Below are 13,701 nucleotides of genomic sequence, written 5' to 3'. Positions count from 1 at the left end.
GACCGCATGGGTTTGTACCATGCGGTCGCATGGTACAGAAAAAACGACCGTTGGGTCGTTTTTTGTTGGTTTTTTGGTGGCTTTTCATCCATAAGGTGCACCACTTCGTGAAGCTATACTACTTGGCTATAAATAGGTGATCTTGGGTCATTGAAACATGTTGGAAAAAACACCTATTATATTGATACTTCTTGAGATCAAATCCAAAAGAAAATACCCTCTCATATTCATCTTTTTCTTTGTGTTCTTAAGTTTTAGAGATTCAAACAAGTGTTTAGTGTTTGAATCTCTATAAGGCTTGATTAATCCTTTAAACCTTTTGCCGGATCACCCTTTAAACACCAAGATAGTGGGGGCAAAATTCGTTTGAGGACAACAATCTAAGATTGTGTTTGAGCCTTAAATTTCTTCATATATACTTTGCTATTTCTTCATCTCCTATACTTCTTATACTTCTTTCGATTTTTTATTTTGTTTGTAATTCGTTCTCATAATATCTTTGGTGGAGTAACATTATTTCCAACAGCATGTTCAACGGCAAACGAATGTTAATGCCAAGAGTTTTTCCGGTAGTGGATACTCAACGGAAATGAAGATCAAATTTGACCAAACTTCAAGAAACAAATCGCGTGTTTTATTAATTTCTGCAATTCTTTTAGGGTTTTCAGATTCGGGAACGATTATATTTAGAATGTTCAGTTTCATAACATGACAATGTATTAATTAATGTTATATGACTCGATTCTTAAACTTATATAATCCAATATATGAACAAGCTACATGAGTTTAATTCAAGAAAATTAAGCATACAACTCTCCTTTAGTACTACTTTGTTTAGGCTACCAATATATGTCAGACTCCCAACTGCACGTTTGATGTAGGATCTAATTGGTCAACCAAGATATACTTAAATGAACGATCAACTGGGATTTGCAAATCAAAATAAAAAAGATTGCAATTTATTTTCTCATCTGTGAGTACTTCAATATTTTGTCAATTAATTTTTTCATGACTATTTATTTGATTATAATTAGTTGTAAAAGACGTTGACATGCAATTGTCAGTGTTCACCTTGCTTTCAGATGAATGCGTTCCCATGTATTATTGTTAGTTATTGTTCGTTAACAATACGTGCCGCAATTGTACAGGTCGTGTTCAAATAATAAAGCAGACTTTTTGAATCCTAGTTATTGATCTCTCCAGCAATGTATACTTTAAATTACACAATTTTAATTAATTTAATTCTAACAATAAATATAAACACACAATAAAATATATGATTTTGAAATAAGAAAATTAACTAAAAACCTACAAAATATAAAAATATAAAAATCTTTGGAATTTTTGGAAGCAAACGTGGTTGAAATTTATGGTTTCATTTAACTGTCGCCTAATTAATTTTTTCACAAACCAATTAACAAATCACTCATTTCCTATGTTAGACCCAATCATCCAATTTTAGTTAATTATTTCTTTCGAACAAAATTAACCCTAATTGATTGGTTTAATCTACTATATTCCTATGTCAATTAAAACCAAACAATTGCATTAAATCATTGTGAAAATAACTCATTAGATCGCCTAGGGTTAGAGGTATATCTATATCCCTTACATAAACCTAGGGTTTCTACTATTTGGTCTAAAATGTACAATCTTCTTTCGAACGATGCAAATTCACTAAATACAATCATTCATTAGTCACATAAATGAAAATGCATGAAATATAATAGTAGAAATATATGAAAAAAACTTAACATTAAAGAGCAAATATCAAAATTAATCAAGGCTAAGTTAATCTACAACCATAAATCTCAACACCAATAATTTAGTACATTTTATATATATGATAACAAAGGAGAATATTCATACAATACATTACCAATATGGCAAAATAATCGAGAAAATACAAGATTTAAAGATGAAACCATTTTCAAAGCTTGAACTTGATTTTCCCAAATATTTCTCCACTCCTTGATTGAATCTCCTTTATGCTCTAGAATTTGCTCCCAATACACCAAGAAATTACAAAGGAAAAATGAAAGAAAAAGAAAAAAAGAAAAGAAAAATGAAGAGGAAAAGAGGAAGAAGAAGAATAGAGTTTTCTTTAAGATGAGGAATAATGGTGAAAAACGGCGAAAAAAAGTGTTTAAAAGGGCGTCCCAACCAAATTGCAAGAAAAGCCTCTGAAAAAATTAAAATGTGCTCACATGTTCTGATTTTTAACCTAAGGCGCGCCCCTAGTACAAAACAAGGCGGGCGCCTAGCCTTTTTTTCCTTCTTTTCAGATTGGTCCCCCAAAGGATTGCACATCAGGTCCTTCAACTTTGGTCTCATCCAATTTAGTCTTTGGATTTTGACTTTTCCTTCAATTACGCCCTCCAAAAATTGCAGCCCCAAGTCCTTGAACTTTTGGCATTTGTGCATTTTGTTCTCCCTTCACAATTTTGTACACTTTTGGTCCCTTTTCACTTCATTTTACCTTGTTCTCTTTTCTTAGGTGATTTTTACCTGCAAAAAGAATAATTATATAATTGTGAGTAGAAATTATCTCATTTAATCAATATTTACACTTATTTAAGTATTAAATAAGTGTGCAAAAACACACTTATCAGTTATGTTACCAATCTCACTAAATTCTCGAGTTTAGTTTTATATCACCTGAGGTTGGCCAGAAGAGTTCTCAAGTTTGGATAAGAATGTTACTGTCTGAGTTTACAGGACCAAAAGTTTGTAAATAGTTATCGAGTTATCATGGCTTAAGTTCTTAACTTGTGTCATAATTAGAGGCCAAGCTAAAGACACCGAAACACAAAGTGACTCGCCAGAAAATATGGATGTATGTTACCTACTTTTTCTGGCCAAAGTTGTTCTAATCGTTGCTTCTAAACTAAATGTAGGAAATTTAGTGTATGTGGATAAAATCGGGAAATGTTGTATTTCATCTCGTGAATTTGAATAATGCGCAATTAAAAGACTCCCAAATGAGGAGGGGGGTCACAACCGGACCGCTTAAATCCCAAGCTCTTTTTAGACAGTTTAAGTCTTTTTGACAAAGTCTTTCAATTTTGCAACTATGCAAATCAACAAAATTCAAACAACCGTATATCGAATTTTCACCAGATCATTGAAAGTTTTATTTCCAACAAATAACTTTTGTTCCAATAGAATTTAAAATTCATGAAGCATACGAACAATATATCATAAATTTATGAAGCATGGACTGTAAATTTAATACGAAAAATTGCATGAATTAAACAACTGAAATATAGAATTTTAACCCGAGGCCTGTATTACACACAGTTTCCTTAAAACAGATTCGTCCCCTCACCGTCCGTGCTTGAGGTTTAAAACGAGCGTCCATTTTCCAGGATACAACGGTAAAACCAGTAGCTTCCGAGCACCGCAGAAACCACTCCGGCGAACTGAACTAGTGCTTTAACTACACCACCACCAAGAGAGAACTCTATGCAAATGAATTTCTAGTGTATTCTAAACTTGAAAGCTTTTGCTTTTTTGTGTTGAAATGAGGAAAATGAACCACTATTTATAGGCTACGCTACCATTAATGGCAATGACCTTTGGAGTTCCTCATCTTTTTCCTATGTGGGACAAATTCGTTTTTCCCACATAAACTCCCTTTTGAGTGGCACACTTTGAGCCTCAATTTCTCATTCACCCGAGCATCAACTTTGGCAAGTAAGTATATGATTTCGATGTACTCACGGAGGAGAACACAAATCAACTTTCATCTTCCAAATTGAACAATTGGATCCCACTCAAAACTCGTGCCAAAGTCGGCAAATTTTTCCAATAATCCCCCACATGAATGAAAATTAAGAGCGACTCATGCATGTGACACATGACGACTTATGAATGTGACACATGACGACTTGGTGATATAGTTCAACAGTTGAAACCTGCATACGATAGGTAGGTATTACCCTTTGAACCTTCGCTTGTGAAAGCATATTTACTTCACTGGCTGACCAGTAGACGCGATGTCCTTGAACTGTTCTACCGTTTATGTAAATGATGATACACCTCACACAAGATTCTTCTTAACACATTTCAGTTCTCATTATTATGTTCATTTTGGCCATGAACATACGCCTGGTTCTGTGAGAGTTCACAAGAATTACGCCCCACACAATTCCCTTAGAAGCGGCCCCACTTCTCTCTCACATAGGTGATTTCTTATTACAAGTAACCCACATTACTTGGCTCGATTTTCGACGCATAAAAATCATTAAAAGCCTATTGCTTATCCTCCATCTTTACGGGCATCACTGTCACATCACAGGAATGGATAGGAGGTAATATCCCCCACAGTGATTCTGTCAAGTCTTTACAATTAGGTTGTCCCTTTGAACTTAGATCTTGGGATTTCCAGTCAATTAGGTTGGGTTTACCTTTGTATTAACTTATCCATTCAAGAGCTTAAGTCCCATTCCACTCAATGATTTCTCAACTAACTCTCTATTTAACCCTTTGGTTAGCGAATCCGCAATGTTATCCTTTGACTTTACATAATCAATAGCGATAACTCCAGTTGAGAGTAGTTGCCTAATGGTATTATGTCTACGACGTATATGTCTAGACTTACCATTACACATGTTGTTCTGTGCCCTTCCAATTGCCGATAGACTATCACAATATATGCAAATTGTTGGCACAGGCTTTGATCATCTTGGAATATCCTCTAAGAAGTTGCGTAGCCACTCAGCCTCTTCACCACTTTTATCTAGAGCTATAAACTCAGATTCCATAGTGGATCTGGCTATGACTGTTTGTTTAGAAGATTTCCATGATATAGCTGCACCTGCTAAAGTGAACACAAATCCACTCGTGGACTTTGTGTCTTTTATGTCGGATATCCAATTAGCATCACTATATCCTTCAATGACCGCTGGATATCTGCTCTAGTGCAGTCCAAAATTACGAGTATATCTTAAGTACCTTAGTACTCTTACTATTCCTTTCCAGTGATCAGCTCCTGGATTACTCATGTATCTACTCAGTTTACTGACTGTGTAGGCTATGTCTGGTCTAGTACAGCTCATTAAGTACATTAGACTTTCGATAACTCTCGAGTATTCTACTTGAGAGATACTTTCTCCTCTATTTTTAGACAGATATTGACTAGTATCTATTGGTGTTCTAGCCAAGCCAGTATCATCATTATGGAATTTTTCTAAAATTTTGTCCACATAATGTGATTGACTTAAAACAAGCCCATTTGATGTTCTTGAGATTTTCACTCCAAGTATAACATCAGCTAAACCCATATCTTTCATGTCAAACCTCGAGTTTAACATATTTTTAGTGGATTCAATCATCTTATTGTCACTGCCAACAATAAGCATGTCGTCAACGTAAAGATATAAGATGATATATCCGTCTTTAGTGTCTTTGACGTAAACACATTTGTCACACTCGTTGATCTTAAATCCACTCTCCATCATGACACCGTCAAATTTCTCATGCCATTGTTTTGGTTCTTGTTTCAAGCCATACAATGATTTCACCAATTTACACACTTTCTTTTCCTGCCCTGGAGACGAAAATCCTTCGGGTTGTTCCATATAGATTTCTTCATCTAAGTCTCCGTTCAAGAAGGCAGTCTTAACATCCATTTGATGTATTTCAAGATTTCGCAAAGTAGCAATCGCAAGTATCATTCTAATGGATGTTATTCTCATTATAGGAGAATATGTATCAAAGTAATCAAGGCCTTCTCGTTGTCGGTAACCTTTTATTACCAACCTGGCCTTATACTTTTCAATAGTTCCATCTACTTTCATTTTTCGTTTGAAAATCCACATGTAGTCTTGTGGTTTACTTCCTGGTGGAAGATCCACTAGCTCCTATGTATAATTTTGCAGGATAGAATCTATTTCACTTTTAATGGCCTCTTTCCATTGAGGTCCTTCCGAGGAGTTCACAGCCTCTTGATAGCTTTGAGGTTCACTTTCTAGCATATAGGTTAGAAAATTCGGACCATAAGATTTTTCTGTCCTTTCCCTTTTGCTACATTAAGGTTCAACCTCAACCTCCTCTTCTAGTTCTTGGTCCTGATTATGTTCAGTCATAGTCTCATACGTCCGTTTAGAAGAACTTGCCTCTTCTTCGGACCTGCATGGAAACACATGTTCAAAGAATGAAGCGTTTCTCGACTCCATTATCGTGTTTCTGTGTATATCTTGGATTTTAGATTCATACACGAAAAATCGATAAGCACTACTGTTATGTGCATATTCAATGAATATGCAATCTACAGTTTTCGGGCCTATCTTCACCTTCTTTGATGTTGGGACAGCCACTTTAGCAAGACACCCCAACACTCGTAAGTATTTATGGAAAGGCGTTCTTCCTTTCCATAACTCATAAGGGGTCTTCTTCATTTTCTTTCGGAGCACCTTATTCAAAAGGCAATTTGCTGATAATACAGCATCCCCCCCCACATGTTCTGAGGTAATCCAGAACTTACTAACATCGCATTCATCATCTCCTTTAAAGTGCGATTTTTCCTTTCAACAACACCATTTTGTTGCGGTGAATACGGTGCGGTGGTTTCATGTATGATTCCGTGTTGTGCACAGAATTCAGCAAACGGTGCTTCATACTCACCACCTCGATCGCTTCTTAGCACCTTAATTTTCTTGTTAAGTTGATTTTCAACTTCATTCTTATAGAGAACAAATTTCTCTATCGCTTCATCCTTTCTTTTTAGCAAATACACATAGCAGTATTTCGTACTATCATCGACAAAAATAATGAAATACTTGTTGCCACCTCTTGTTTGTACAATTTTAAATCACATATATCACTGTGAATTAAATCAAGTGATTCCGTATTTCGTTCAATTGACTTAAATGACGACCTAGTCAATTTTGTTTCAACACAAGTCTTACACTTATGTTTGGAATCAACATGGAATGCTGGTATGCATTTCAAGTTAACTAACCTACGTAAAGTATCATAGTTAACGTGTCCTAATCTACCATGCCACACATTGGAAGACTCAAGCAAGTAAACAGAAGCATTCACTTTATTAGTCATTTTTGGTTTAACAACCATTACATTGAGTTTAAACATTCCATCGGAAACATAACCTTTTTCGACAAACATTCCACTTTTCGACAAGATGATCTTGTCTGACTCAAACACAATGCGAAAATCATACTTATTCAAAAGTGACCCGGACACAAGGTTCTTGCGGATTTTCGGCACATACAACACGTTGTTGAGAGTCGGCTCTTTTCCTGAAGTCATCTTTAAAACCACTTTTCCTTGGCCCTTTATTTCAGAAGTTGCTGAATTTTTCATGAACAACTTCTCTCCATTTTCAACTGCTTCAAAAGCAGTATATAACTCTTTATCAGAGAACACGTCTTGTAGCTTCAGTGTCAATCCACCATTCTTTTGGGTTAGAACCCACCATGTTCATTTCAGAAATGACTGCTGCGAGACTCATCTCCGACACATCATGTGCCATGTAGTCAACCACATTTGCTTCTTTCTTCTTCTTTGACAATCTGCACTCCTAAAATTTGTGGCCTACTTTGTCACAGTTGAAGCACTTCCCTTGAAATTTCTTCTTAGGAATGCCCCCTTTTGGTCCCAGCTTGATCCTTTTTCCACCGGATGGCCCAGCTTTGATTTTGTAGTTCTTACTACCTTGACCATGTTCAACAATATTAGCCTTAGCCGCACCAGGATTGAACCACTTCTTTTCGGAACTTTTGTTGTCTTCTTCAATTTGAAGTCTAACAATCAGTTCTTCAACGTTCATTTGCTTTCGCTTGTGTTTCAGATAATTCTTGAAATCTTTCCATACAGGAGGCAATTTTTCAATGATTGTAGTCACTTGGAAAGTTTCACTAAGAATCATCCCTTTGGCATGAATTTCGTGAAGAATCACTTGGAGTTCTTGCACTTGACTGATTATAGTTTTGGAGTCCACCATCTTATAGTCCAAGAATCGACCGACGATAAATTTCTTAGCCTCGACATCCTCAGTCTTATATTTTCGGTCCAAAGACTCCCACAACTCCTTAGCAGTTTTCATGGTATTATACACCCTGTATAGCGAATCTGCCAAACTATTCATGATGTAATTCCGGTATAAGAAGTTCGAGTGTTTCCAAGCATTAACAGCACTGATAGCTTAAACATCCACCTCACCCTCTTGGAGTTTTGGAGCACTTTCAGTCAAGAATCTCGCAAGATTCAAGGTGGTCAGATAAAACAACATTTTCTGCTGCCACCTCTTGAAATTCAAGCCGTTGAATTTCTCCGACTTTTCCCCATGGTTAACTGGTACATTAACCGGAACATTAGCCACATGTTGGCTCACAACACGACTTGGCATTGGAGCCACAGTTTGTGCCATAACAGAGCTAGGCCCTGCAGCCATAGCTGAACTAGGCCCTGCACCCATAGTAGAACCCACAGCCTGAGATTGGGTACCTTCAGCTTGGGACACATCCATGTTGGAATCTATGTTGGTGGAACCGGTTGCCATTTCGTCTTCCAAAAGAACCAAACAACAAATTAATTTCCACAATATAACAAATATAAGAAACTAATCAGTTCAGAGATAATCAATATAGGAAACCAAATTTTCCTTTCTGAAAATCTGTTTTAAACTTGTAGGAAATTCAGTGTATGTGGATAAAATCGGGAAATGTTGTCTTTTGTCTCGTCAATTTGAATAATGCGCAATTAAAAGACTCCCAGATGAGGAAGGGAGTCACAACCGGACCGCTTAAATCCCAAGCTCTTCTTAGACAGTTTAGGTCTTTTTGACAAAGTCTTTCAATTTTGCAACTATGCAAATCAACAAAATTCAAACAACCGCATATCGAATTTTCACCAGATCATTGAAAGTTTTATTTCCAACAAATAACTTTTGTTCCAATAGAATTTAAAATTCATGAACCATACGAACAATATATCATAAATTTATGAAGCATGGACTGTAAATTTAATACGAAAAATTGCATGAATTAAACAACTGAAATATAGAATTTTAACCCGAGGCCTGTATTATACACAGTTTCCTTAAAACAGATTCGCCTCCTCACCGTCCGTGTTTGAGGTTTAAAACGAGCGTCCATTTCCTAGGATACAACGATAAAATCAGTAGCTTCCGAGCACCGCAGAAACCACTCCGGTGAACTGAACTAGTGCCTTAACTACACCACCACCAAGAGAGAACTCTATGCAAATGAATTTCTAGTGTATTCTAAACTTGAAAACTTTTGCTTTTTTGTGTTGAAATGAGGAAAATGAGCCACTATTTATAGGCTACGCTACCATTAATGGCAATGATCTTTGAAATTCCTCATCTTTTTTCTATGTGGGATAAATTCATTTTTCCTACATAAACTCTCTTTTGAGTGGCACACTTTGAGCCTCAATTTCTCATTCACCCGAGTATCAACTTTGGCAAGTAAGTATATGATTTCGATGTACTCACGGAGGAGAACACAAATCAACTTTCATCTTCCAAATTGAACAACCGGGTCCCACTCAAAACTCGTGCCAAAGTCGGCCAATTTTTCCAACACTAAAAGCCACTTGATAAATGAACAATTAGCGATTTGCAAATGATAAAAAAAAAAAAGGCAAATTCATTTTTTATCTGTGACTAATTTATTAATTTTGTTAATTGTTATTTTGAGCCTTTGGTATTTAATTTTAAGTAGTTGGTAGACGTTGTCCTGCAAATGTTAGTGTTCGAATGAATGCATTCCTATATATCATCAAGTTTGGCCAAAAGAGTCATCAATCTTGGGTAAGAATGTTATTGTTGAGTTTTTAGTACCTAAGTTCATGTTCAAGGTCGTGCCATAATTAGAGGGCAAGTTAAAGATGTTGGAAAGCGAATAAGGTGACTTAAGACGAGATTTGAGTAAAATTAAAGTGCTCAACCCCGTAATAGGTAAAGCCATAGCTCAGCTCCAAGAAAAACAGAGCTATCTAAAGAAGGTGAACAAACATGACTTTGAACATCTCTAAATGACTCTTTACTTTTAAGAATTATATTTGTCATGATAGAAAATATCTTAAAATTTAAAGAGTAAAATTTTTTGTACTCTGACACACTTTGTTTTACATTTTTAAAACAATCATGTATTGTTTTTCCTTTGTTTTTTTAATTAATATATATGTTTAGATGTCAATAGTTAAGAGAATTAAGTCAAGTTGTTAGAAAAATTTTGACACATCGGATGACCTAATCTTACATGTACGTGGGACTCGTATGAATAAAAAATACAAAAAAAAATGTCTCAGACTCACCCCTATTGTGATTGTATGTCAACTATGGTGTCAAAATATTTTTGGCACCCTAACTTGATTGATAGTTAAAATTATATTCCATCCATCTCATAAAAATAGGCTTGTTTTCATTTTTACATGGATTAAGAAAATGTAATTAATATAGTTAAAAATATAATATTTCCTAATACATACTTTCATTTAAAGAAAAAAGAAAAAAGTGACCTATAATCTGGAACAAACAAAAAAAGGAGAGCAAGTATATTTTTATGAGACAAATGGAATAATATGAATAAATTTAGGGCATGTGTGAGCCCATTTTTTGGGTTATAATGTATTTTGAAATAGTAAATTGATAGGGAATGTGTCGTTAAAAATGAGAAAAAGTTTTGAATTTGCGTATAATATTATTTTATTAAAGAATATGTGATTGAAATGAAGAGAGAAATAAATTTAAAAAAAAAAAAAGGAATCAAATAAAGGCTTAAGTGTAACTTTGAAACCTGTTATTTCATTAAATGTATTTTTGATAAAATACAAATGAAGAGCGAGTTTGATTGCTTAAAGTAAACATGATCTCATTTTTGAATAATCTCTTGAAAATGATCTTAACTTGTACAAAAAAGTAGCTCAACAAATCCAACATAACTTTGGAGTATTTTAAGCAATACTTGTAGGCAAGTCATTTCAACAAATAAAAGACATGATAGCCAGAAGGTTGACTGTTGACCGTTGGCTATCAACGTTGACATGTATTTCAATAAATTCAGGATTGAAATCCAGTTAGGACGGAAGTTGACTATTGGCCGTTGACTATCGACAATTAATGTCGTAATAGTCCGATCGTTTATTAAAATTTGATTAAATAATATTAAAAGTTATTCACTATATATGTAAATGAACTAAAACGTCAAAATTTTGTATGTGTGTGTGTGAAAATATGTTAAATTGAGTGATCAACATCTTCTCAATTAAATTTTTTCACTTATCCTAATTTCCTAAACATAAATTTTCAAATCAATAATCATAATTCATGTCTCATAAAGCATAAATTACTTATCATAAATCACAATCACAATTCTCCATAATAACTCACAAATCACAAAACTGTCAAAACATAAATCATAATTCATAAATCATAACTCAATATTTATAAGACTAATAAGTAATAAAAAATTAACAATGATCACAATTTACAAACATGAGATAACAAGTTTAACAACATTCATTATTATCTATTCAACAAATCAACTAGAAAATAGCCAACAAAATAGAACAAAAACAATACCTAAAAAATAAAAAAACGGCAATGAGCTAGAACATAAACCACTCACCAAGCGAACTTGTGAAGCCAAATTTTCTTCCCTGCTGTTTGCTGACCAAAATAGGAAGTCGGAAGCAGGCGCATAACCTCGAACGGCAGTTGAACTTGACAAAAGAAGAACCGCTAGCTTTAAGCTTTTGGACTTGGCTGAGGTTGGCTGTGCGGTTGAACGGAATTAGGAAGGGAGGAAAAAGGTTTGCAAGCTTTTGGATTTGGGAATGAGAAATTGAGAGTCGAATACTCAATTTGGTGGAGTTTGTTGCTTGGAATTGGATCATTCATCCTTTGGGGACTGTCGGACTCGGTTTGGCAATTTGGGGTAATAATTCATTGTAAATAGGCATCCTTCCTTTGGGGACTGTCGGACTTGGTTTGGGAATTTGGGGTAATAATTCATTGTAAATAGGCGTTTGTTTCCCATTTTTGTAAAAATAAGAATGAAAAATATAGTTTTTATGAGCTGCACAGAATATAGAAATTCAAATTTGGTGACTCTGGTTAACGGTCGTATTTTTTATTTTAATAAGAAACAAATAGGGGCTAAATTTGTAAGCAAAATTGGGCCTAATTTTTTTAAACAAAAAAAGGCCCAAATAATGTCCAATTGTCCATGGACCATTGTGTGAATCGGCAACCCAAAGTGAAACTGTGAAACCTAGAAAAAAATTTGATCTCATCTTTTTCCTTTCTCCTGCAACTTCACTGTTGCTGCCCGTTGACGATGGCGTTCTAGAACATACCGCCAGAGCTAGCACGAGCGACAGTGTCCCCTCGCAGAGTGCTGGCGCCGCACCTGGTGATAGCTTACCTAATCATTAGATACTACCCAAAGCCATTCCCACTATATATATATATATAATATCAATTGTTTTACTAAATTTTATTGAATTGTGCTATCTAATAATAGTGGTGTTAGAACATCAATTTAGGTGGTCACATTTAATAAGTCCAATTAAATGAATAATGTGTCATTACATTTTAGTAAATCTATCATCTAATATCATGCTATTGTCACTTAAACTGGAGTTTGACATTAGTGTTGCACAACATTACTCGTTTTTATTAGAATGCCACTATATAAACAATAGCTAACTTGAACCACAAAGTATAATCAATCATCAACTCTATTTAACAATGGTACTAAATAATTAACCTTTTATTTTATCAAACATAAAATAATAAAATTTTTTTTAAAAAAAAGTGTTTTTTAATTCTTCCATGAGGTCCTATTCAAGCTCAAGATTTCGGAAATTCACAACAGGACAAACAAAATTATAATACAAGCTCCCATTTTTTACTTTATTTTTTCTCCTACATTAATTCCATTATTATATAATTCAATTCCATTGACCGTTGAAATCTCTAATTAAAAAATAAATAATACTATATAGTACCAGTGCTACTATAACCTATAACACCAATTTAGGTCTCGTGATTTGATAAGCTTTCAATGAATTCTACCTCTCATCCAATGTTATATTAATATCACTTAGACAAATATTTTAACACAACATTACTCTTAACAAATACTCTCTAAACTCATTAATTAAATTAAGTGCTTGTTTGTGCTCTATTATTTGCGTATAATATGTTATGGAATAGTGATTGATATTGAAATGTGTGGTTGAATAAGAAAGAATTTTTTTTAATTTATGTGTAATATTATTTTAATGAAAATGTGTGGTTGAAAATGAGTACTGTAGAAAAAATAATGTGATAAAATGTGGAAGAAAGAAAGACAAACACACCCTAAAAATAATCATTTGTTCAGTCCAAAGTCAACATAATTAATATCTAATCTATTCCAATCCAAAAGAACTGGGATCCATGCACCAACATTAACTCCTCTCTTCTCAAGCCTCCTATATAAATTGGTCCCCTCTCAGACATAAATTCACAACATAAAAACTCAACTACAACACTTTGTATTCAAATTCTTGAGCAAAAAAGCAACACAAAATGGTTTGCTTCTGTTTTCTGGTTGATCAGACAAGAAAAGTGAGGAGGTGCAAACCTGCGCCCGGAATATGCTCCCGGTGTGGCAGCGGCGCTAGTGTTGCCGACATGAAGACTGCGACGAGGTTCTGCTATGT

The 13,701-nt window shown here is 34.6% G+C and overlaps 1 protein-coding gene across 1 annotated transcript in view; it reads left to right on the top strand.

Moving 5' to 3' along the window:
• The first annotated feature begins 13,487 nt into the window (after positions 1–13,487).
• The window catches only part of LOC111380659, a 4,467-nt gene continuing 4,253 nt past the window's right edge, over positions 13,488–13,701 (top strand). Inside the window, exon 1 of the mRNA XM_023004288.1 lies at positions 13,488–13,699. Coding sequence (XP_022860056.1) covers positions 13,568–13,699 — 132 coding nt within the window. The 5' untranslated portion in view covers positions 13,488–13,567. The remainder of the gene's footprint in view (positions 13,700–13,701) is intronic.

This window comes from Olea europaea, unplaced genomic scaffold, assembly GCF_002742605.1.
Source record: "Olea europaea var. sylvestris unplaced genomic scaffold, O_europaea_v1 scaffold218, whole genome shotgun sequence".
NCBI lineage: Eukaryota > Viridiplantae > Streptophyta > Magnoliopsida > Lamiales > Oleaceae > Olea > Olea europaea.
Note: the sequence above shows the minus strand (reverse complement) of the source record. Positions and strands in the feature narration are given on the sequence as shown.